The 26864-nt window shown below is 34.8% G+C and overlaps 1 protein-coding gene across 1 annotated transcript in view; it reads left to right on the top strand.

Moving 5' to 3' along the window:
- NDFIP2 (Nedd4 family interacting protein 2) overlaps positions 1–26864 on the top strand; it is a 59486-nt gene that overhangs the window by 14579 nt on the left and 18043 nt on the right. Inside the window, exons 2-5 of the mRNA XM_081045553.1 lie at positions 9111–9276; positions 12450–12583; positions 17420–17513; positions 26043–26167. Of these exons, the coding sequence (XP_080901679.1) occupies positions 9111–9276; positions 12450–12583; positions 17420–17513; positions 26043–26167 (519 nt within the window). The remainder of the gene's footprint in view (positions 1–9110; positions 9277–12449; positions 12584–17419; positions 17514–26042; positions 26168–26864) is intronic.

The raw sequence follows: 26864 nt of genomic DNA, 5'->3' as shown, positions 1-26864 counted from the left end.
TTTTTCAAAGGCACAAGTTATGACGTTTTGTCTTGTGCATTTTCTAGTGCAAATCAATTCAGTAATGGAATTCACGTGTGTAAATGTTTGTTAGAAAATGCCAGTCATGTCAAATTCTGTTGAAAACCTTGCGGTTACATTGTTTTTGTATTGACTAGTGCCTTTAGAAATGTGGCATTATACTGATCATTGTAACATGAGAATAAGTATTATTTATACAGGAATAAAGAAATATACAGGGTGAATCAGTATAAGGGCACATGGTTGCTAACTTTTAGAGAGAGAGAGAGAGAAGGAGGGGGAGAGAAGGACAGTATTTGGCTTCTGGTATTATGAAATTATTCAGATTATATATCTAGATTTATTAGCCAACTTTTGAGGGTTTGCTTTGGCATATAACCCTTTGATGGATGAGCCCTTTGACTGTTGCCTGCAGTGGTGTCTTGACATTTGCTAATGCTTCCTGGACAAACTATCCTCAACATGCCTTAGTAATTGATTTTACTGTATTTAATTTTGCTGAGGATTCTATTCTTAGCGTCTCTGTGTTTACTGCGGAAAGAACAACACTTTCTCTGAAGAAAGTTGGTGTTCCTTGCTAGTCTTAGCTCCCTGTTTTTTTCTTTTATCCCCGAGTTGCAGCCCTAGTCATATTTATTACGGCGTTGCCTCAGAGCTCCTGGTTGTTAGAAGCTAGAAGTCCCAGGGATTGCTGGGTTGAGATTTGTACCTATTTCCTGTACCCAGTATAGTACCTGGAACATGTTAGTCATTTAGTAAAGTTGGTTGAGTCACTGATTGATAACCGACTGACTGAAGAAATTAATGGATCACAGAAAAGATGAGGCTCAAAGACCTAATCAAGGTTATACAGCTAGGAGGTGGTAGATCTGTATTTTAGATTTAGATCTTCTAGCATCAAATTATCTTCTTTTCTAGTTTATTCTTGTAGCAACTACCTGATCATCTAAAAGAATGTGAAATCAAACAAGACAGGACACCACACTAATTTTTAAAAGGACAAATGAATGCTTGTAATAGTAATTTTAACAGTATTACATGGGGCTAGTTGCCTTATGCCCTTGCAAATGAAAGTAAATCAAACCAGTTACACACCGTTCAGCTACCATTTAGTCTGTGTGTCAGAGGATTCAGTTTTAGCTAAGACTTTAAAGTTGGCAGAGGAAAATCAGGACCCCTACGAAAGAAACAAGAATGAATAGTTAAAAATAGGAGGAAAACCGGAAAGGCATATTTCCCTGGAAGCTAAAGAAAAAACAGAATACACTGAACTGTGTTGAATATGTTAAAGCTATTTGGTAGGGTGAGGACTGAAAAAACGTTTATGGGTTTAACAATTAGGAGGTCAGTGTTCTTTGTAAGAATTGTTTGAGTGAAAGCCAAATGGTAATGGACTAGGGAGTTGAAATGAGCATTAGAAGCGTGCAGAATGAGGGTAGATACCTTTTTTTTTCTTTTAAGATGTTTGTCACTGAAGAAAAGAAAGGAGAGATGGAAATAGTTCAAAAAGCATGAGAAAAAAATTTTAATTTTAGCTGGGTGAAGGTTTTTTTCTTTTTTCAATATGGCGTGAATAGAATATATATGCGGATAGAGAGAGAATTTAGGGGAGAAAAGGAGAGACATTATTTAAAGGAAAAATGATACTTTGGGAGGCAGGATCTTCTCTGTACAGTTGTCTGGCATTTAGAAGCAAAGAATATAAATTAGGATGGATGCCATAATGCTAAATTTAATGACGCAGCGAAGATAAGTTGGAAGGAGTTTTGCTTGAAAACCTGTTTTCCTCTGTGAAGTAGGAAGCAAAGACATTTGACTGAGAGTTCCATGGTTGGATGTGGGGGAATAGGAGAGTAGCGGAGCTGAAACACCTGCCTTGCTGATGACTAGTTCTCACAGCCAGCCCGGCTGGAATTAGAAACTAAATTTGTACTGGCACCCGTCTACAAGGTTATGTGATCTGTTTTCCTCCTACCAGGAGATAGTAGACGGACTTGCCCCAGATTGGGTCTCAATGGCGTAGATGTGCCAGAAGATACAGGAACTGGGAAATGGAGGATGAATGTCATGCAAGCTTTTCACTTTATAGTCCAGGCTCCATAGGATAAGAAGTAACCAGATGGCAGCAAATGTAGGGCCCAAAGAATAGATTTTATGAGAGGAAGGGAGTGAGAAAGGTAAAAACCAGGAAGATGTAGAAATCTAGTGTTTTCTAGGAGAAGCAGTTGTAGATGGTGATCAGGTCGGAGAAGGAGAGAACTGATGTCGTTACTGGACCACTCAACTGTGGCTGTTAGGACTGCTACTTTCTGTCTTACAGCTGAGGTGTGGAGCTGGTTTAGCTGCTTGTATTGTGGTGGGATTTAAGGTAGAGGGGATAGGGAGCTGGCTTGTAAGTCTTACTGGGGAATGATTCGGACCCTTGTAAAGACTAATAAGACCAGGATGAGAGAGGGTCTGGCAGAGTATAGACAACGTGAACTCAAAGAGAGGCTCTTGGTCTGTAATAGTATGGGCGATATTCAAGAACATTTTCCTTGTCGTCTTGTTCCCAGGTAGGGGGGACTTGTGTGAATATTAACATTCTTGTGGTGCCATCCAGGGAAAACTGGATTTGGATTAAATGTGGAGAAATCATTTTGTGAAGTCCCTAAAAGTGTAGAGGTTTTTAATGATCATAACAGGGCTTCTAGCAATAGAGTGGAAATTATTAGAAGTTGGATTGTAGAGTTTTAAGTTAATCTGTTTGTTTTTATCCAATATTTTTCTATTTCCATACCTATATATAGCATTTTGTTTTTTTCTTTAACTTTAAAATCATTTTAGACTTACAGAGAAGTGTAGGAAAGATAGTACAAATAATTCCTATATAGCATTCACCTAATTTCCTTAAATATTGACATTTTATTACATTTGTTTTGTGATATTCTCTTTATATATGCATATACATACATTATATTTTTTTCTGAAACATTTGAAAGTAAATGGCAGACTTGCTATCCCTTTACATCTAAATATTTTCCAGTGTATATTTCCTAAAAACAAAGACATTCTCTTAACAAACTGCAGTGCAATTATCAAAATCAATAACATTGAAACAATACTATAATCTATAAAAAATTTTTTACCAGTTTCTTTACTAATGCCTTTTATAGCAAAAAAAAACCCTCTCCCCCTTTTTTAAATGATCAGGGTCTAGTTCATGATTAAATATTGTGCTTATTTATTGGTACTTTATCTCGATCTCTTTTAATCTGGAACCGTTCTTTAATCTTTTTTCTGTCTTTCATGACATGTTTAGGAAAAGTTCATGTTGGTTATGTTGCAGTATAGTCCACAAATGTCCTTAAAGAAATTATACATTCACCCATCGGTTTTAGAATTCGTTGGTTATTGTTGTCTAAGAGAGTTATATCTATGGTGGTTGTCAATTGGTGATTTCCTAATTCTGTCATTAGTTCTACATTTATTATTTAGAATTCTATAAGGAAGAACTTGCCCTTGCCTCCAACTTATATATTTATTTGTCAGTATGAATTCATGGTTTTTTGTTTTATTCTGTTGCTTATAATTTACATGATCAGCATTTATTTTGAGGTTCATATCATCCCAGATTTAACCAGTGGGAGCCTCTTCCATCTGTTCCTATATCCTTGTGACATGTCCCTATCATTTTTGCACTTTTCTACCAAATAACATTTAAATATTGTGAAAGTATCTGATTTCTAGAGTTTAGTTTATACTTATACATAGGGCTGCAGTAGAAGAAAACTGACCAACACAACATTTATTGTCACAGTAGCTTACTGCTGCTGTGCTGGGTGCTGAGTGAGCATTGTATTTTCTCATGGAGTTGTTTGTGGAAAATTTGCAGAGTCCTTTATCAGACAGGTTGTTGAGTAAAGCGGTTGGAACATGGGTGGCGTGTTGCTCACAATGTCAGTGTGCCATCCTCACAATTAGAGTCCAGAGAAAAGATAGTATTGCTGTGAAAACAGAATGCTTTTGTAGGTTACGTAGATGAATATATAACATGATTGACAGTTAAGGCAAAAGGGCACCATGAATAAAACTCTTGTTAGGTGGGAGACAAAAAGCCCGTATGAATCATTTTAACCATGAAAATGGGTTTCATTAGAAAATCACACATTAAAATGGATATGTGCTGGTGTTACTTTATGTATTAGTAATGTTATCTGGCTGATGGAAAATAGCAAACATGATCATATCTGGGTTTATGTACCTGTTTATGTACCTGTTTCTTATAAAGATAATGGTTATAAAAGGTTATTGAATGGGTGTGGAGTCTGGTAATTTTTTGTTTTTTCAGTATCATTGAGAAATTTTACAAATGTCAGTTAGTTTTTTAACTTACAGAAACTTATTCCTTTAAGCACAGATGGAAATCTCTTTAACGTATCACTTTCTGCCCTACATTAAGAACACACACAAAAAATGTTTTTTTGCTTTCATCTCTGTTCCAGAGAACTTGGAAAAAATATAGAAAAGTAAAAAAAACACCAAGAAAATAACAGACAACTTTCAATGCTACCCATTTTGCCTGTTCTCATTTTGAAACTGTTAACATTGTTTTATTTAAAGTTGGAATAATATATAATTTACATGCACACACACACATGCACACACACACATGCACACACACTTCCTTACACTGTATCATGAGCATTTCTTTAGGTCATTAAGTATCCTTTCGAAACACCACCTTAAATGTCTGCTGTTCTATTGTATTGTTACAGTGTTTTTATTCTATTTTGGATGAATAGATTGTTTTTGGTTTTCCATTATTATGATGAACAGCTTTATAAATAAATCCTGTTTTATAGTGTCAGGTGGGTACCAGACTAATCAGGGGGATCACTTCATAAATTATACAAATGTCTAACTACTATGCTGTATACCTGCAATTAATACAAAATAATGCTGAATGTCAACTGTAATTGGAAAATAAAAATGAAAAAGGGAGGAAAAACAAATGTTATAACCATGGCTACAACAATTATACTTATTATCTGAACTCCAAATTCAAACACCTAGGTTGAAAAGAAATTAGAAAACAAAACAAAACAAAACAAACAAAGGTGTGTCCTTTGTGAGTGTGAGAATAATTGTAGACAAAAATAATAAAATTAAAGGACATTTACGGGGTGTGATAAAATTATGGTAGATGTTTAAATTAAAAAAAAAATTACAGTAAAAGACATTGCCATTAATCCCTCTCAAAATACTACCTCTCACTTCGAACACACTTATCCCATTGTTCTTGCCACTTTCTGAAGCAGTTCTGGACGTCCTCTTTCGTGAGTGTCTTTAGTTGCACTGTCGTGGCTGCCTCGAAGTCCTGAATCGATTCAAAAAACATTTGTCTTTCATGGTCATTTTGACTTTGGGGAAGAGCCAGAAGTCGCATGGTGCCAGGTCCATGAATAAAGTGAATGAGGACACACCGTGATCTTTTTATTTGACAGAAATTGCTGTACCAGAAGCTGTGTGTGACACGGAGCCTTTCCTTTGTGATCAAGAAATAACAGTGAATGCTGTTGCTGAGTACCATACAACAGAAAGGCAGGGATCTTCAATAAGGGAAGAGGCCCATCAAACCTTAGTAACAGTGTGTGACAAGTTTCGGTTTGTTTGGTGAGATCAGTCAGGTGTGAGCTACCGTTGAGAGAAGGTGTGAGAGAAGTGTGCCTTAAATCATCCTCCATCATGATAATGTTTCGCGTCACACATTGCTTCTGGTATGGCAATTTCTGTCAATAAAAACATTATGGTGTGTCCTCATCCACCTTATTCGCTGGATCTGGTACCGACTTCTGGCTCTTCCCCAAAGTCAAAATGATTTAGGACATCGAGGCAGCAACGACAGCATAACTAAAGACACTCATGAAAGGGGACTTCCAGAACTGCTTCAGAAAGTGGCAAGAACGATGGGATAAGTGTGTTCAAAGTGAGGGGGAGAATTTTAGGGGGATTAATGACAATGTGTCTTTTACTGTAATATATTTTTTTAAACACCCACTGTATTTTGTGATCACATCTCGTATATGACTAAATTGTAATCTAATCTAATAAAGAATGCTTGAAATCATGAAAAAAAATCCTATTTTTAAGTATCTGATTAGTTTTTTTTTGGCTGTAGTTTTAAAATGAGAATGCACCTTTTGCGATGACCATTTTAATTTTTATAAAAAGTGATATGTACTTATCTTTTAAAATAAAGGCAGTATAAGTACAAAGAAAGAAGCAATCTAGGCATCCAAATCTTACCCACCAGGAATAATTTCTGTTAACATTTGTTGAACATCATTCCATTTGTGCTTATAGATAGGGAGAAGGTTAAGAATAGGATAATGCTATTTTTGCTATTTTTAAAAATGAGTATATGAAATACGAATTTGTTTAAATTTAATTTAAATTAAATACCATAAAGCAAGGAAAATACCTTAAAAAATTGCTGAATTCTCAATAAAGGACTTTTTTTCCCACAGAGTTATTAGGTTTTGTAGAATTTCACTAAAATAAAGATTATAAAAACCAGTAAGAAATAGGAATAGTTGGAAAAAACTGCATGTTTTAGTTTAATTTTATTAAAACATTTTTAAATATTAAAATAGGTGGCTATTGATAAGCATGTTTTAATTGTAGATATTAGAAATTAAACCCCTGCTGTGAAAGATGAGGTGAGTGGTCCTAATAGTTTCATGTCTTTTTTCCCCAGAGCCTGATTTTTACATTGCTTGTATTTTTACTTTTACAGGGTATATAATGTTTGCTCTTCTTTGCCAGTAGCTATTTAGTACTTACCTCTATGTTTAGCATTAGTTCTGTATTTAAAAGAATTAAGCGCTAACCACCATGTCTTTTCCAATTGCTTTTCTCTTTATTTGCTTTTTACTTGATCAGTTTTCTGATTGCTTGGTTTTCTTCATGGAGGAGTTTTTTCCAGGGACTCATGGGGTGCTCTATACTCCTATGTAGGTACCACCCCATTCCGCCCACCCCCAGCTTTTGCTGTTTAGGTAATCATTTTAAAAAGTAACATAGAAGCATTATGGGACAGTGATAAAGAAAAATTTTCCACAAATGGTGTTATCTTATTTGATAAACATGTAAATTGATTTGAGCACTTGCCTGAATTTAGTTAAAAGACAAGCGTAGGTTAATTTATTGAGGCGCCAAAAATATCAAAATTATAATGTTGCATTGAAAGTAAATTGTAAGTTCTATGCTATAGTGGGTAGGGATTGTTGACTGGGTTACTGGGTTTTACTGTTGACATATAGCAAATGTTCACTGTGTATTATAATTTTGTAAAAACAAAACTAGAGGTGTTAGGTAGGGCAGTTGAAATAAAATTAGGGCATGTTTTAGAAGTACCAGAGGTTTATTTCTGAGATCATATGTAAAAGTGTCTGCAGTTTATATTTTTATTGTAGTTATTTGAATACATTTTGAAAGGTTTTAAAAATAAGTTAGTCATTATGGAGAACACATTTATGTATTTGATGTGTAAGGAATATTTCTTGTGAAGAGCTAGAGGAGAGCTGTTTTGTCATAAGACTTTTTTCTTTAGTACAGTTAGTTCATCTACATTTGCAGCATTAATAGTATATTGGAAAAGTGGTTTCCCCTTTGACACCTTCACTATTACTGAATTGTTTAGTTGATGTTGCTAAGTGTATTATCTGTACTTTACTTTTGTTTGCCTTAACTTGCTCATCTCACATTTTTGCTCTTAAAAGTATGATCAGAAATGATTCAATTAGGAATTCCCCTGGGTACCTTGTAATGGGAAACATGGGAAATGCTTTGTGACATTGGGGCAAAGTACTGCTAGTCAGAGTGGAAATGTAATGGCTGTGTGCAGTGTCAGAGGGGTAGTGGATGGGGGGAGGGAGGTTGTCACTGTGTGAGGGATATAAATGATAAATGTCTAACTATTACATTGTTTTGTGCACCTGAAACTAATAAACTAATAAAAAAATAATGAAACTAATAAAAAAAGTTTAGATAAATAAAAGAAAAAAGTGCTGCAAGTAAATTTAAAACTCATACAAAGTTCACTTTATTGATTATTTGACCTTAGAATTCAGTTTCTCTGAGTAGATTTTATTACATAAACCTTGGTGTTATGGAAAAAGTTGTTTTATTAACTTGAGAAATAATTTTTGGTATGTTTATGACAGTTTTATTAAAATTATAATACATTTATTAACTCAAAATCGTTTCACCTCAGGTTGGTTTGCCTATGTGTAGTTGTTGTCAACTCCTGGTGAATGAACATTTAAAAGATGACTGTAAATGAAGTCAGAAGGCTGTAGCCACACTGCTTGGGTTTGATTCCTGGCTTTACCCTTCCTAGTTGTTGGGATGTTTGGCAAGTTACTTGAAGTCTTTATACTTCCAGGTTTGCCCCCCATTCCTTTAAACCGTCAGATGGGGATAACAGTCTCTATCTCATAGGTTTGTTGTGAGGATTCAATGAGTTAAATTATTAAAGATATTACCTAGCACTTACTGATCTTTCAGTAAATTTGTTGTGGTGAAGAACATTTTCCGGAATTTGATATAATGTTGACTCATTTTGCTTTATAAGTCATTCTTTTGGTACATGGGAAAAACTCCTTAGAGTAATTTCATATTTTGGAATGTTTATACGTGGCTATTTCATTTCATTAATTTAGTTTACATTTCCAATTATTCTAGATACTGGCATAGTAGAGATAGCATTGTGGTTATATCATTAGGAGTTTTTGCTTTGCAATACACAGTAATTGATACATGGTAGACAGTATTTACTGTGGGATTCAATGAACTTGAATCTTTGCAATCATGAATTTTTTCCTTTATTAATTCTTAACAATTTGGACTTCAGTTTTGTAAAGAAGCTATCAAAATTCTAAACTTACTGACTGATTAGGTCTCTTAAAAATTTTATTCATCTTTTTAAATGCTATTTCACTTTATAGCTAAACAGTAATTCTTTGCCTGTAGCAATCTGTAAAAATCAGTGTAAATTAAAAAGAAATTAGTCACATTAATGTTTATTTTCTCCTTTGTTCTCGTAGCTTCACAATGAAGAGGATAATTCAGAACCGTCTGCCATAGAGCAACCATCAGCTTCCAACCCAGCACCACAGATGGTGCAGAGTGCTCCTTCAGCATCAGGACCCCAGACGGAGTCCTCCCCTCCACCTTACAGTAGCATTACTGTGGAAGTACCTACAACTTCAGGTATGGTTTTTAGTATGAAACAGCTAGGAATGTTTTTAATAGCTCAGATTTTATGTTGATTTATATCGGGTTTATTTGTCTTTGGCTACATGATTTAACAGCTGGATTGGTGCTTGTTAAAATGTATTACAGGCTAACTTTTCTTCAATATTTTACAAGTTCCAGAGTAAAGTGCAATGAATTTGCTACCCTAGATTTATTTGATGGTAATCTTGAGGAGAGAAAAATCCCTGTTGGTGTCTGGTTTGAATGACAGAAGATAATTAAAAGTGAAATTGCAGTCCTTTGTTGTGGCTACCATCGCTATTGCTGCTCAGTTATGCAGTTCTCTCTCCACGGCCTCATGTGATGGTCATCTGATGGTGACTGGGGCTGGAGGCAATTTGCAGGCTTTCTTATTTGCATGTGTGATGGTTGACGCTTCAGCCAGGGCCATCTCGCAGAGATTGTCAGTCTCACCTGTTTGTAGCCTTGTGTTGTGTCCTGGGATTCCTCCCTGAATGGAGGCTGGGTTCCAAGAACAAGCTTGCTGAGAGAAATCCAGATGGAACCTACAGCACCTGTTACGACATTGCCTCAAAAGTCACACAGTGTCATATGTGCCACATTTGGCTTGTTAGAAGTGAATCACTAAGTTTGGTGATTATTCAAGACTGCTGAGAAATTAGTCTCTATCTCTTGATGTGAAGAGTTTCAAAGAATAGACTAAGGTTTAAAACCACCTCAACAGCATACTGCCTTTTCCTCCACCACCAAACCTCTTTTTACAGTCTTCCCCCTTTCTATAAATGGCTCCAGCAGGCCAGAAACCTTGGAGTCATCTTTCTGTACCTCATCATCATAAAATGATTTTTTTCTCCTTCAATTTTTGATGTAATGATATGTATCATTTATTATAATAGATTTCTTCTCTAAGCTAATCCGTCCCTGTATTCCTGGAATAAATTCTGTTTGTCTTCATAATCTTTTCTCTTCAGGATATAGATTTGTTAATATTTTAGGTTTTTATAGCTTTATTAGTGGGATCTATAAGTTACTTTATGTACTGTCTTTGTGGTTTTGGCATTAATATAATGGAAGCACCGTAAATGAATTGAGAAGCTTCTCATTTTTCTGTGATCTGGCATCATTTTGGTAATGCAGAATGACGTTTTTAAAGGTAGATAAATTTGAACTGTAAAACAAGTTGAGCCTGATAACTCTAGATGTTCTGTTCTCTGTGATTATTGGTCTTTATTTTTTTACATCTGTACTAAAAGGCCATTCATGACTATAATTGAACACAAGAACTGAGTAATTCTAGAATTTTTGGTCTCTGTTTAGTGAAAACTATTAATAGTATTCTTTTTTTTTCAGCTTCTTGGTCAGTTGTTATATTTTAAATATGGGCAGTGCCAGTTTTCTGTGGAGATTATGTTCTTCAGCAGGTCACGTTATGGTTGGTTTCAGAGACATAGGTGACTTTGTATAGTGCTTCACAGTTTACAGCTTCCCCTTGAGTACTCTTCTGTTTCATCCCATAATAGTAAGTGATAGCCTTGCTGGCTCAGTTTTATGGATGAGAAAGTGGAAGTTCGTGGTGTGTAAGTGATTTGCTTGAGGTAATGTGACTTCCAAGAAGAGGAGCTAGGGCTGCAACTCCCCAGACTTTAAATTCTCTGGTTCAGAGCTACTGCCTTAAATGGTATAAGAAAAATACGTAAAATTAACAAGTGAAAAATTAAAGCTGAAGCAAGTTAGTGCTCTTTCCAAACTTTCATCTATTACTGGTGGGAGTATTTTTTTTCTATCTTGAACTTTAAAACTTTTAAAAAACTTACATATCTGTTGTTAATATAAAAGATCTAGTCTCCTTGGATGTTATGTATCATTGTTCCAGTTTTAAAGATCTACCATTTTGCTTCTACTCTAGACTTCAGCTAAAGAAATCTATTTAGTTGACCATTTATGGTGTTTTTAGATCCTAAAAATAATCTTTTCTAAGCATTTATGATTTCTGCCTTTTGGTAGATAACATTCAGTATCATATAGTTACTACCACTTCCTCTCATTAGATTAAAAATGACCTACCTTCAGATCCTGAGCTCTTATAGAGAGCATTAAAAATTTTATTTTAAAATCTATGTACATAAAACACAGTAGAAAAAGGTTTACTAAAGTAAAATGTGTTTTCACTTTGGAAACGCAAGAAATTGTGATAGAGGTAGAGAAAATTATAAACCAATGTAGAAAATGTAAATAGTGTAGTTATATAATAATAGAGGAACTCAGAGAAGTTACATCAAACATTGTGGTATGTACGATTTTTAGAATGTACCTTTTTCTTCATGTCAGTGATTCTAGCCTAAGCCTAATTGATTGACCTGTGTCATTTTACTTATGTTGGCAATGAGTGACACAGTTTTTGTTTCTGTTTTTTTGTTTTTTATAAGCAGTCTGTACTTGTTCTGGAGATCATATTTCAAAGATAGTTCAAAATTTAGGGAGGGAAAAATTACACAAAGAAAATGAAAGCAACTCGGTCGATGGGAAAATGGGAGGAGAAAGGGACAAGAGTTAAACATCCATCTTTTAGCAAAGAGAGATACTGAGTTTGCATATGAGATTAGGGCAGTTGCTAAAACGGACATGAAGGAACATTAACCTTTTATCAGAGCAAAGTATTTGAATTCAGGAAATCCCTGGGCTCTGCCACTTATTGGTTGTGTGATACTGGCAAATCACTTAACTTTTTCTGAACCTCGAGTTGCTAAGAGTAATGTACATAGAAGTGGCATGTTAAATGGTTAGTGCTATGTAAGTGTTTGCCATTGTTATTTCTCATATTTCTCTTTTTTTTGAGATTATGGGCAAGTCAATCCTTTCCGCATAGTAGCAGCATTGCCTCCCTTGTCTTGCACTCCTTTTCAAAATCTCATTCTTGAGGTTTGTGTTTCGTGTGTCACTTTAGATAATATTTATCAGTTCTTTCTCTTTGTAATAAATACAGGACTAAAATAATGTATATGATTATAGTAGTAATTCATATGTTATATAGCTTATGACATAGGACTGCAGTAGCACTAATAGCCTTTAACGGTCTGTTGTAAATTATTAAATCATGTTTTTAGCTATAAAAATTCTGTCAAATAGTTCGTTTTAATGGTTATCCTATTTCAATCCCTTTTCTTCAGATACAGAAGTTTACAGTGAGTTTTACCCTGTGCCACCTCCTTACAGTGTTGCTACCTCTCTTCCAACATATGATGAGGCCGAGAAGGCGAAAGCTGCTGCGATGGCAGCTGCAGCAGCAGAAACAGCTCAAAGAGTAAGCACATTTTATTTCCTTTTGAGAATATTATCTTTATAATTGATATGTACATTTATTAACATCAGAACAGTAGTCTGTGTTGGAGTGTTTGTCCCTGTAGTTTTTTTTTCTTTCGGCAGTATTTTACTACTGCTTATGTGTGTCATCATTTTTTTTTTTTTTTAGTGAAATTAGTACTCTCCTAGTTAAATTCACCTTCTTCATTCCGAGACCTCCATATTTCTGTTTGTTTCTTTGGATCTTCCTCTTAATTCCATCTTGGCTTATGGTCATCCTAGACCTTACTTAACTTTACCAATTTAATTATCACTTCCTAATATTTGATTTCAGGGATCTCATGTGCAGACCTTCACCTCCCATCCTTCTGACTCACTCAACCCCGTTACCCTACCCTAACACTCGGTCTCTTTCACCTAGACCTTAAGTCCATCAACCTCTTCACTGTCGATGTCCCTTTTTCCATTCTGTGGTTCATCACTATAATCCTAAATCATCTTTTTTTCCCATTCATATTTTATGTATTATAGTCTAGTGACTCTATGAATGAACTCAAGGTAGGTTAAAAAGCACAGAGAAATAAATTACAAGGCCTTCAAGTTATGCAGTCAGTTCACTTGTTTTTTGTCCTTTTAACACATCCCACCTTAGAATTTTGAATGATAATCAAGGATTTTACCTGCCCTTTCTCCCTCATTCTCTTAGTAATTAATATAAAGAGTGAATGATATACATACACGTTATTTCTTCTTTTGGTAAAAGGATTGGCTGTCATAGTAATGAAGAATCAATGAGATACATGTGCGCTATTTACAGCCTTGTAAAAGGCAGAAACTATTTACATTTTTGTTTGGCTGCAAGCAGGACCAAGGTTTCTTGCCTTTTTTTCTTGCGTCAGACTTTCAGATGTTATTTCAGATTCCTGAATTCATCCCATTTTGTTCAGGAAAAAATCACTTCACCTAGGAAAGCTAGAATTAGCTTAGGTCTGAGAGAGTGAGACAGAGGGAGAGGTGTTTCTACGAATAGCAGTCTCCTCTTGCCGCCGTCAGGCCGGAGCCCAGCAAGTAGATTCTCTGGTAAGTGAGCGTTTTTCCTGGATGGATTTCTTTTATTGGCTACAACCCTTTCCATACCTGCTCCCACTCTCATCCTCCAACACACACACAGGTAAACGTCAACATAAATAGGTTTGGGCACATACGTAAACCCCAACTTATTTATTCCTTTTCCCTCTCAAAGGGAGAAAGTAAGTCTGTTACAGTGGCGTAAGTATAGCTCAGTCAGTATGGATTTTTGATGCTGGGAAGGGAGGATCAGAAGGAGGATAGACCTATAAAGTGTGGAGTTTCTATTAAAATCAACTCTAGGTTGCTTAGCACATGCATGTTTGTACATGCACTAGTTACACATGCATGACCTCTCAGTGAAGTAGAGGGACAGGAACTCCTTTTCTTAAGTAGTGTCTTCCTAGAGACGTTGGAAATGGCAAAGGTCCTTAAAGGGTGTTACGGACCATGTGTCCTTAACTGTCCTAACTTCCATACAATAGGGTAGAACTCTAAAGAGAAAGTAGGAAGCATTAAGTCTTGTTCTCTGTGCTTTGAGAAAAGCATAAGGGTGATTTTACCTTTTGGCGAGAAAACTCTGGAGTGTTACTCTTCCAACCCATCACTGTCGTCATTTTCCGTACTCTGTATTATAAATTCATGTGATCCACAGCGTGAATTGAAAATGTCTGCAATGAAAAATTTTCTGTTTTCACCTGCTTCTGATATTGTAACTCTAACTTGTGAGGAATGTGGAAAATTTCATGGAAAGCAAAATAGAATTGTACACAAAAGAAAAACTTAGATCCTTGTAAAAAGAAAAAAAATCTTTTAAGTTCATCAGTTTCTAACCCAGTACTCCATCACCCTCTTTTCGAAAAGTATGATTGAGAATGAGTTTCCATACCTGATTCAGGTTAAAAAAAAAAAAAAAAAAAAAAAAAAAATAGAAGCTCTTATTAGCATTTGAGTATAGGCATACCTTGGAGATACTGCAGGTTTGGTTCCAGACAACCACAATAAAATGAGTATTGCAATAAAGTGAGTCATAATTTTTTTGCTGGGGTCTTGCCTATAATTTGTAAAAACTGCGACATCTGTGAAGTACAGTAAAGCGAAGTACAGTAAAATGAGGTATGCTTGTATATTCTGTTGTAAATGAATCTCAGCTGGGTGAGCTGAAAGCTTATTTTTTGAATCCACTCTCATTGGGAGAATGTAAGGTGGGCTGGCCGGGAGACGTGGAAATACGGTTTTTTATTTCGAATGTGTAGGGTTGCGTGTGTATTATGTGATGATTAAATACATTTATGGAAATGAACTATTCATTTTTAATATTTCTATGAAAAATATTTGAATTCCAATAATTCACTTTATAAAACTTTTAGAACATGGCATGTTCTTGTTCATTAGTTAGTATTGTTTTCTATAACCTTTAAGTGGGTAGGGTTCTTTTTTGTAACTTGTTTTCAATTGTGTGTCAGTAACTTGTCTTTTGACATAAAAATTAGCATTTGAAAAATTATGAGCAACTCCAAGACAAGGACCTTGTGTTTACATTTCCGGCATCTAGCTGTTATTAGGCACATGTTTGGTGTTTAATAAATATCAGTTAAGTTAATGAATGCTTTCTTTACATTAGCCAGTGTGGGAAATTAAGAAGAAAATACCAGAGTTGTTCTGTTAGAACTCTTCACTTTAAAATATTTTGGTGTCTTACCAATTTTAGGATTTATAAATCGATGTTGAATGTAGTTGAAATTATTGCATAGATACCATCTTTAATTTTTAATCATTTTATAGAAATATTTTTTGTTATTTTAATGGTTGAATGAAATTCCATTCTCTCTGGTGAACTATTAGATTATTTGTGTGTGTGTGTGCGTGCATGTGTTTTTGGTGTTAACCTTGTAACGGGCATCTTTGTGCATATGTCTTCTATCTTTTTAAAAAAGTCCATGATAAAATCTCTGGACTGGTGTTTCAAAAAAGTATGAAATATATTTATGTTCTTGCTATCTTATTGACGATGGCTTTTGGGGGCTCATATGTACTTCAATGTTTATTTCATGAATTAACTTGGAACTATATAAAATTTTATTAACATGTATTTAATTGTTCCCTGTCATTACACATACCATAAGAGGGTCGCCTGGGATATGATTGCAGAGTTTTAGGAATCTTTTTACCCCAAAAATGAGCAATATGGTTTTGAAAGCCACTTTCTTTCAGAAAAGCAACATATGTAATGAGACTACCGTAATAGGATGGAAAGATCCTAAGTGCTTCAACCTTACTAATTATATGATCTTGGGCAGGACACTTAGCTTCTCTGATCCTCTTTGTGTACTAACACAAAATTGAGACATCAGTTACCCAATGGAGATTATGTATATCTATGAGTATATAAATCAAGTCATGTCAACTCATTTGATCACAACTCTGTAAGACCTCTCAGTAAAATCCAAAGTCCTTCAGTGGACTTCCTGACCTCATTTCTTCCTATTTCTCTTATTCACTCTACTTGAACCTTGCGGTTTCTCTAACATGCCGGATATGATCCTGTCTTAGGGCCTCAGTGAGGCCTGCTGACCTCCGTATTTAATACTGTAACCCATAACATTGGAGCATTCCTAAACCATCCTTTCTTTTTTGTTTTTTTTTTTTTTTGCAGAGCATTTATACCTTTTAATAATTGTATAAATAACCTATTTATTATGTTTATGTTCTGGCTCCCGTCACTGGAATATAAACTAGAAAGGCAAGCGTCATTGTTTCATGTATGCGCATATATACCAGGTATCAGGAAGTTAAGTCTTGTGTAAAATGGGTACTTCATCAGTATTTGTTGAATAGTAGAGACAATCAGTGATGATGGGTTTTCTTTATACTTTCAAAGACGCTCTCTATATTTACAAGCAAATCCATTAATATGTTCATGTATTTTTGTACACAAAAATTATTCTTACAATTTTATTGTATTACAGACAATTTTCATTTAATGTATTTTGGAGATTGTCATGAGAATATTCAGAAGTTTTTGCTCTTTTATTTTTAAAATTTTACGTTGCTTTTTGAGTTTCACTAGATAGATAAGCAATAATTTATTTCATTGGTCTGTCAAGAACTGTGAATTATCTGAGATTTTACCATACTTGCAAGCTACCTGATTAGCTTGTCAGTTTTGTGGATGCTGGCAGAAGGCATGAGACTGCTGGGTTAGAGACAAAACTTTATTATTCACATCAGTAGTAGTAACCAGAGTATTAGCATATTCTCACACCAGTTTCCCCAAGTCTCAGTTCCCACAGGGTAACTCAAAGAGAGCCAATCGATGTCTCCACACACAGTGTGGAACCATGAGTTTAAGTGGGTGTGTGTGTGTATATCTAAACAATGTATTTGAAGAGCTGAATTGCTGGGTCAGAGGGTGTGTACACTTTTATTTTTGATAAATATTGTCACATTGCCGACCCTAGAGATTGTACCCATTTATATTCTACCACTGATTATGAAAGTTCCTATTTCCCATTTGCCACTGAAGCAACAATGCCACATCTATCTTTCTTGATACCGTTTTCATTAATTTGATGTTATTTAATATTTATCTTTTTATAGTTGCTAATATTTTTGATTACTTACTATGTGCTAGACATTGTACTCATTCTTATTTTGTCTATACAACAAATTGAGGGTATTTTATTTTATTTAAATTCTTATCTTTACATTTAAGGTAATAAAGTTGTAATTATTTTAGTGAACTCTTCTAATGTCATATGTTTTACAGATTCAGGAGGAAGAGTGTCCACCAAGAGATGACTTCAGTGATGCAGAGCAGCTCAGAGTGGGTAACGATGGGATTTTCATGCTGGCGTTTTTCAGTAAGTGATCATTCCTTTCCAAACTTTTTGTTTTTTCTTCTTCCATATTTGGTGTTAGGTATGATGAACTGGAAATGAATGTTGTTAGCTACAAACAACTATTGTTTTTTTACTATTAGTCTAGTGAACCTTGCTTTTTTTGTGTGTATTTAAAATGACATAGACAGTGAAGAAAGGCAAATACTGTTAGCATATATCTACCTGTTTTAAAATGTGAATTGTTCTTTGTATTAGTTAAGTGTGATCATGTTATAATTCAAATCCTAGAATTTATTGAACACTTACCAGGTAACTGTGTATCGTACTCATGCTAGATGCTAACTGTATAGAGCTTTATACACATATTTATTCTGAATGTTTTATATAAGAAATGCTACATGTCCATTCAGTATTATAGGAGCACAAAGAATGAAAATATAAATTCTGCTTTTGGGGCAGAGGACTTTCATTTAAGTGTCTTTAAACCAAAGGAGAGGTTGGAAAAAAAAATATTCTGGGCAACTAGAACAATGTGATTTGAAACACAAAAGTATGAAAGTGTAAGTCTTATTTGGGGGGCAATGGTGAGTAGTTAGAAGCCCAGAAACCTAAATAATATTTTGTAATGTCCTGCAAAATTCTTGGTATTTAACTTATAAAGTAGACTTCAGATCCTTGAGGGAAAACTATTATAGTCTTCATTATTTCAACTCCTAATCGGCACATAATAAACTCAGTAAACAATAGGAGACTCAGTAAACTTTAAATTGCTAAAACCATTTTGGAAACCTAATACTCATGTAGATAAATTTATTAGTCTATGATATGGTTAGTTTCTGCCCTCAACCTAGCTAAATGATCAAGTTTTCATATCGTTGATAGAATGCTAATTTAATTCATTTTAACTTATGATTTATTTTGATAATAAAACCAAGGAGTAGTTATTTAAAATACCACATTCAACTTCAAAAAAAGTAAATACATATTTCCCGAATTAAGTTACTTTTGAGTCTGGCAATTCACTTACCTTTTCCTCCATTGTGGAATGGTTTCCTGCTTCCTTTCTTTGATTTCATCTTTTGAAGAATAAAAGTAGATAACCACTCAAGAGTGGGTGAGTGGGTGGGCAGGCAGGCAATTATAGTTTTCAAATTTACTAAATTTTATTCAGGTTGGCAACCAGCTGATATATATGGAGTGTTAAACACTGTAGTTTCAGTTAGAATTTCTAGTTAAATTTGGTGTTAGGTATGATGAAATGGAAATGAATGAACACTTTAGCTACAAATAACTATTGTTTTTTACTGTTAGTCTAGTGAACCTTGCTTTATTTCTTAGTTCAGTTTGTAACCCTTTATATTGATAACACACTTCCCACATATTTTGTTTGAGTTATATAAACATTTACTCTTTAAGTAGAAAAGAATTTAAATTTATTGTACTATTTGTAATATGAATACCTGTTTCTTAGGAATAAAACCATGTTACTTGATACCATCTAATTTGACTTACGGCTAAGTTGTAATTTCTCTATTTCACTAAATTCTACTATCTTCTTTTTAGTTTTTAGTTTTTAGGTTTGAAAACATTTCACTGATGCAACAGTGTTGTAAATGCTTGATAATCTAGACACTTGGTTGACTTTATTTTTGGCCAGTGGTGTGTATTAATGTAAATATAAATGTATTTTTAATCGATGTAAATTATCTGACTTTTACTGAATTTTTACTGAATTTCTATAGTTTATATTTTTATGCTTCCTATTCTACAACTATCACACTGTTATAAGAGTAAACCTATAAATTACCTTTCATCTTTCTTGTATTTTTCTAGGAGGTTAGGCAAGTGCTTGAGCTTATTTGTTTTAATGAGCAGATTTATTTGTAATCACTACCATCTAGTGGCTATTCTACAAATTGCAACTTGCTATATTTTCCGTACCCCTTAAATTATACAGTAGCTATTGTCTAGATTCTAATTCTGTTGTCTATTTCTAAATTTCAGAAATTCCAGATTTTCTTAACGTGGTTTATAACTTAAGCATTTCAGGTTATATAAGTTGTGTAAATAAAACTACAATGATTATCAATAAGAATATTTCAGTTAGGGGCACCTGGATGGCACAGTTGGTTAAAGCGCAAGCTCTTAACAGCAAGGTTGCCCGTTCAATTCCCGCATGGGATGGTGGGCTGCGCTGCCCCCCCTTCCCCCCCCCCCCCCCCGCACCTAGTTTGAAAACGGCGACTGAACATGGAGCTGAACTGTGTCCTCTACAACTAGATTGAAGGACAAAAACTTGACTTGGAGCTAATGGGTCCTGGAAAAAACAGTTACCCGATAAAAAAAATAATAATAAAAAAAATACTTCAGTTAAAAACTTTTTGTTGGTTTAATTCTTGCCTCCTCTGTTTTCAAAGTCTACATTTCTGTGTCTTACTGCATGTAACCCTAAAAAAAACTTACACCTAAATTTGGTAAGATAATTGCATGTTTATGTTCAGAAAGTGTGAAGAAATAAATGTATGTATCCCATGATACTTTTTTAGTTTCTCATACTCCTTAAAGTGTTACTGCAAAATGCCTATTACATGCTTAACCTGCCTATCTCTGATCTTATTTTTAAGAAATTTTTCTAAGAGAATGGAATTCAGTAATTTATCAGTTAAAAACTAGACATTGAGATTTGGGTCATTGGATAATTGGCAGTCTGTGGAAATGATCTTGAACTCTAGTACTTAAAAATATAATGGATTCTAATTAGAATTTTTTTCTTTCAAGGTTGAGTCTTTTGTATCGTGTGAATCTTCACATCAGTGTGCTATGTAATGATTAATCACCTGCATTATTCCCATTTTAGACTTGAGAACATAATTAAAGAGAACATAATTTAGACTTGAGAACATAATTAAAGAGAAATTAAGGTAATTGTACCCTTAAAAAGAATTAAAAGAGTGTTTTGAAATGTGAATTGATTTTTAAGAAATTACCAAACTGCCTTTCAAAGTGGCTATACCGTATGCATTCTCACCAGCAGTGAATGACAATTCCTGTTCTGATCCTCATCAGCATTTAGTACTGACATTTTTTTATTTTAGACATTCCACTAGGTATGTGGTGGTACCTCATTATGGTTTTAATTTGCATTTCCCTAATAATTAATGATGTTGAGTATCTTTACTCAGTACCCTTTGAGTACTACCATGGACAAGTCATAAAAGTTACAGTTATTAAAGGAATTGTCTGGGCACCACACATATTGAAAAACAATGCATTAACAATTTGTTCTGTGCCTGCAAATCTGTGTCTTTACATAGCTTTTTCGATGGCATTACATACTATAAGTGAATCCAGAAAGGGAACATTTAAGAAATGTAATTATACCTTAAGAAACTCATGTAATATTTGTGAAGTATTAAATTTTATTCAATTTGTTATGTTTACAAGAAAAAGAATTTTTACATAATTTTTTATAATTTAGTGGAAATGTCTTAAAACTAGTAAATTGTTATTATCTTGTCTTTCGTGATGGCTGATCGTTTAAACAAAGAGCCTAAGAATAAGAGAAATTTACCCCTATGTAGTTCAGAATTAAGTATAGTGAAATTGATTATTGTTTGAGAACTTTCTGTCTTGGAAACCTGGTACATTTATATGTAATGAGAATTTTTCTATGATGAAAAAATTAATAAGTTCTCAATATTTGTGTTATATGTATATTCATCTGTGATTTTCATTTATTTTCAAAGCAAGTATCTGTAGTTTTTTTAAAACTTAAAACTTATTTTGAAATACTTTTAAACTTAGGAAAAAGTTATAAAAATAGTACAGTTCCAATATAACTTTCATATAACTTTTCCAAGTGTTAGCATTTTATATAATTTCAGTCCAATATTCTACATTAAGAAATTAATATTAATAAAATGCTACAAACTAGTTTACAGATCTTATTCCGATTTTGCCAGCTGTCCTGCGAATACCTTTTTTTTTGGTTCAGAATTGAATCCAGGATTACAAATTGTTTTTAGTTGCCATGTTTCTTGAGTCTGCTTTAATCTGGAACAGTTTCTTAATTGTGACTTTGATTCTTTTTGAAGAGTACTGGTTAGTTTTCCTTTATAATAAGATTCAGGTTATACATTTCTTCTGTTTCTCCCCGCCCCTTTGTTCCCCCGCCTCTGCAAAAATACCACAGAAATTATATGCCCTTCTCAGTGGCTCGTATCAGGGGAATGATCTACATGCGTACATGTAATGTTAACTCATCACATCAGGTTAAGGTGATGTCTGCCAGCTCCCTTCACTATAAAGTTACTGTTTTCCTCTTTTTCATTAATAAGTATCTCGTGGCTATTACAAACTTAAAAGTATAGCCTTATACTATTTAATGGATAAACTATAGTGTATGATAACCTTTTTAGGTTATCCTGCTAACCTCTGGTTAGGTAGGAGGCATAGATGGTAAAAAGGTAACTGGATATAGCGGGTAAGAGATTTGGATGCTCCAGTCCTAGCTGTACCACTTACTTGCCTCATGACGTGATACGGAGCTTAACTGTTCTAAGTCTCGATTTGTCCTTCCGTGAAATGGAATTAATTTTGACCTTGCTCTTCTTAAAAAGCTAATGTGAGGATCAAATGAGTGAATATATATGAATGTCATAAATTACAGAATTCTATTAAGTGAAGGTGATGGTAATGTTCTCCTTCCCCATCCTTAATTGGGAATTCACCTTTTAGTTATAAGTAATACCGTGTTTCCCCGAAAATAAGACCAAGCCAGACAATCAGCTCTAATGTGTCTCTTGGAGCAAAAATTAATATAAGACCCGCCATTATATTATATAATATATCTCATCTCATACCATAAGACCTAGACTTATAGTAAAATAAGACCGGTCTTATTAATTTTTGCTCCAAAAGACGCATTAGAGCTGATTGTCCAGTTGGGTCTTATTTTCGGGGAAATGGTATGATTTAAAGTGATTGGCAACCTTCTTTCAAATGTCATTAACCTGAAGCTTCCTGATTTGCTTTTCTCCAAAGAAGGGCACTCTGACGGTGAGTGTGGAGAGGTGTGATCACAGCAACACCAAGCATTCTTTACCAACTTTTGTGAGTTTATTGCCTTGCTTCCCTGTTGCTTGCTCCCCCAACTCTTACTTTTCCTAAGGAATATAGGCTACATAAGTTTGTTGCTTTTTAGGGTTCCATCTTGGTCCTTGCTATGTGGGAAATAGGTGCCCTATAGCTTTTAAGCTACCTTATTTTACCCTTAGATTTGCAGGGGAAACACAGCGTGAATGGAGTATAGCTGAAAGAAAAGTGTTCTTCTTTCCTAGGCATGCATAATAAGTTCTCCTGCCTCTACTACACTTTTTTAAAATAGATTTTACACGCTTATGGTTTAGTGTACGTTTATTAAATTCTTTTTTTCTTCCCCCAACTCTGATATGTCATAGAGGACCCAGAATTGAATGATTCTACCCTTTCTGTACTTTAAAGATCTATATTCGGCTTTACTTTCTATGTTATAGGCCAGGGGCATAAAAAGCGAATCTATCTATGCTCACGTGGTCACCAGCTTCACTGTTTTCCTAGCGCTTAAACCAATTAAAGATGGTTGAACTATGCATTTGTTCGGTCTGTCCTAACAAAATACCACAGACTGGGTGGCTTACAAATAGAAATTTATTTTCTGGAGGCTAGAAGTTCAAGATCAGGGTGCCAGAAAATTTGGTTTCTGGCGCTGATTCTTTTCCTGTCTTGCAGAAGGCTGTCTTCTTGCCATGTACTCACATGACCTGTGCTCTACATGTGTGTGGAGATGGAGCTTTTTAATGTTTTTTCTTCCTGTTTGTACACCAATCCTGTCAGATTAGGGCTCTACCTCATTTAATCTTCACGACCTCCCTAAAGGCCGTGTCTCTAAATACAACCATGCTCGGGGGTTGGGCTTCCATCTGTGACTTTTGAAGGGACATAGTTCAGTCCATACCAGGTTATATCACGTGAGCACACCTTCTAGGAATCCATACCACTGGTAGGGAACAAAACGAAAACATAATGGCTCAGTGAGTACTTTTTTGTTCCTTTGTATCTTATTCCTGGTGTGGCTGCAATGATATGAATAATAGATATTGCTAAGTCTGATTTTGAAGAAATTAGTTGGGTAGTATTTGAATTATTTTTTCCCAAAGCTAAATGTATATATACTCAAAGGTAAAAATACACTTTTGGAATATCTTGCTGTTTTGTATCTTCTCCATCAGAGCTTCCTATGTTTTAACAACCTGGCATGCTACAAAATACTAGAATGTTTACAGCACACTGGAGAAAGGAAGAAGATACCCAGGACTGTTGGCATTCTGCCCTCTGCTGCAGCCCTCACCTGCCTGCCCTGAGAGCTGAGGAGGGAAATACCTCAGCCTGCCACTGAGACATGTGTATGTGGCGCAGCAGTTGGGAATCGCTACTGCTATTTGTTGATGTAAATTTTTTATAAATATGAAATTATTTTTTGATTAGCTAAGTGTTTTTTCCAACTAACACAAATATTAGCCAGTTAGATATAGAGCAGCTATTTCTAATAGAATATTCTATGATGATAGAAATATTCAATGTCCCTGCCGTCCAGTAATATGGTAGCTACAAGCCACATGTGACTGTTAATCACTTCAAATGTGGCTTGTGCGACACAGACACTAAATTTTTAATTTATTTGGTTTTAATTAAGTTTAAATAACCTTGTAGAGGAGCATGAGTTCCTGGGGCACAAAGAAGCAGCAGCAGTGTGGCTAATGGCGTTTGATGGCTCAGCTATAGATAGCAAAATACTGATTGATATCTATGTTTAAAGAAAAAGCGGAAAGTTAAACAAGCGTTATTTCCAATAGTGTCTCCTGGTTTTTTTTTTTTTTTTTTTTTTTTTTTTTAACAGAAAAGATAGGACCTACTCTGTAAGGTGAAGATCATTTTGTGTAGCTAGTAATAATGATAGCTAACACTTCTTCAGCAATCACCATGTCCCTGGTTGTGCACTGGGCTAAGCTCTTTACATTCATTATCTCACTTAATCCTCTTATCAACCTTGTGAAGTAGGTACTTACAGATCCGAGAACTGTGGCTCACAGCAGTGAGTCCAGGGTCACATATCTAGTGAGTGAGTACGCTGTGACTCAGACACAGGTCGTTTATTTCTTCTGACTATTGCAACGTATAATACGGCTTCCCAAAATGATCAAGAAAGCTGAGACTAGCAAGCATTAGGAAGAAGAAATGACTAGAATAGGGAAATTGCTTCAAAGCAATAGCTATTTCATTTAAACTTATCCTCATATGCTTCTTTGTCTTCAGAATTCTGAAACACATCACAATTTCTCTAGGCCATTTACTTTGTTCTCTTTGAGGTTTAGTTGGAGATACGTAGGGCAAGAGGATGGACACTGAACAGGACTAAACCTAGGCTCAAATTGATGTTTAGAAGTTTTATTAATAGTACTGTTACTATTTTGATAATATTGACAACTTGGACAGAAATAGGGCACTATGATTGCATCTCAAGGACCTGTGTCAGAATGGTTTCAGCTGCAAATAATAGAATACCCTTACTCAACTGTTTTAAATAGTTAGGAGATTATCTCACAAGACAAGCAGTCCACAGGCACAGCAAGTATCAGTGTTGTGGCTCTGCTTTTCTTTGCTTTTCTTCACTCTTTACCACTTGGAGTGATGGTTTAATCCTCAGGCTGATAGCAAGATCCCTGCAGCAGTTCCAGGTATTACTAGGTATGTCCAAAGATCCAGTGAAAGAGGAGAAGCCATGTCTTCTTCCATAAGAGTAGGCAATAGTGTAATAAATCTCCATGTATCCATCACCCAGCTTCAACAATGATCACTTTAGAGCCACTGTTTTCTAACCTAATCTTTTTTAACCATCCTCCTTCTCCTTGCTGTGTTTTTAAGAACCAAGGAATGTTTATCAGAAGTCCTATTTAAAAAAAAAAAATCATTGGCAGGGAGTTTCAGTCTCCTGTGATTTTTCTCACTACTTGGGACCCACCTTTTGGGGCTAAGCGGGATCCAGCCTTCCCTGAAAGGTCTGTAGAGGTGGGTGGGTTCCTGGGGAGGGGTAAAACAAGGTTTGTTAGAGAGGAGGAAGAGGCAATGAATGATACCTGCTCTGGGAACCTTATTGTATAATATATTCACCTCATTTTTAATATTGGCCGATTGCTTAGGCTGTGCTTTTTGTGGGATGGCATGGGAGATGCACTGTGACCTGGTTTTTATCTTGTTTAAAAATGTTTTATCCATTGGTGATAAGCTTTAAGGAATTGATTCCTGTTGACCAAACTGTCAACAAACCAAGCTTACCATTTGTTAATGTGTAGTAAATAACATACATTTGCAGAAGGTAAACTGTAGTCTATGAAGAAAGCTTTATAGTGGAACTGCTGTTTCTGCTGAGCCATGAAGTATTGTTAATATCAAGTTTCTGTTAATTTGCTTCCAAAGTATGGTTTTTAAAAGAACTATTTCTCTTGCTTTTAGTGGCATTTATTTTCAACTGGCTTGGATTTTGCTTATCCTTCTGTATCACCAATACCATAGCTGGAAGATACGGTGCCATCTGTGGATTTGGCCTGTCATTGATCAAATGGATCCTTATTGTCAGAGTGAGTGTCTTGATAATGATAACCTATCACTTTTATTTCTAAAACTAAAATGTATGAAATTTCCTGTGTGGTTCGTAAATGTTCCTTTTTATGCGTATGAATTCAATTATTTTGATTTATATCTTAACTTCTGGGCTTAATTATTATAGTGATCTTTGTGGTGTAAACATTTATAACTGTATTTATATGAGAGCTTGTTAGTATAATAGTGCTCCCTTATCTGCAGTTTTGCTTTCTTCTGTCTCAGTTACCTGCCGTCAGCTGTGGTCCAGAAATATTAAACGGGAAATTCTAGGTATTTTGAGAGAGAGAGAAAGACCACATTCACATAATTTGTATTACAGTATATTGTTGTAACTGTTCTATTTTATTATTGTTGTTAATTTCTTACTGTGCCTAATGTATAAATTAAATTTTATCACATTAAATTTATGTGTAGGAAAAACAGTATATATAGAGTTCAGTACTATCTGCGGTTTCAGGCATCCACTGAGGGTCTTGGAGCATATCCCACACAAGTAAGCGAGGACTATTGCATATGGAAAGAGCTTTGAAAGCAGAAAAACTTGAGTTTGAATCTCCTTTTTTTTATATCACTATTTTAACTTTAAGTTTTTTAATTGTTCTGAGCATTAGTTTCTTCATAATAGGCTGATAATAGTTGCCTTTCAGGATTTGTGTGAGGTATGGAAATAAT

This window comes from Rhinolophus hipposideros (genome assembly GCF_964194185.1).
Source record: "Rhinolophus hipposideros genome assembly, chromosome: 4".
In the NCBI taxonomy this organism is placed as follows: domain Eukaryota; kingdom Metazoa; phylum Chordata; class Mammalia; order Chiroptera; family Rhinolophidae; genus Rhinolophus; species Rhinolophus hipposideros.
The sequence above is the reverse complement of the archived record's forward strand: the minus strand, read 5'-3'. Positions and strand labels throughout refer to the sequence as shown.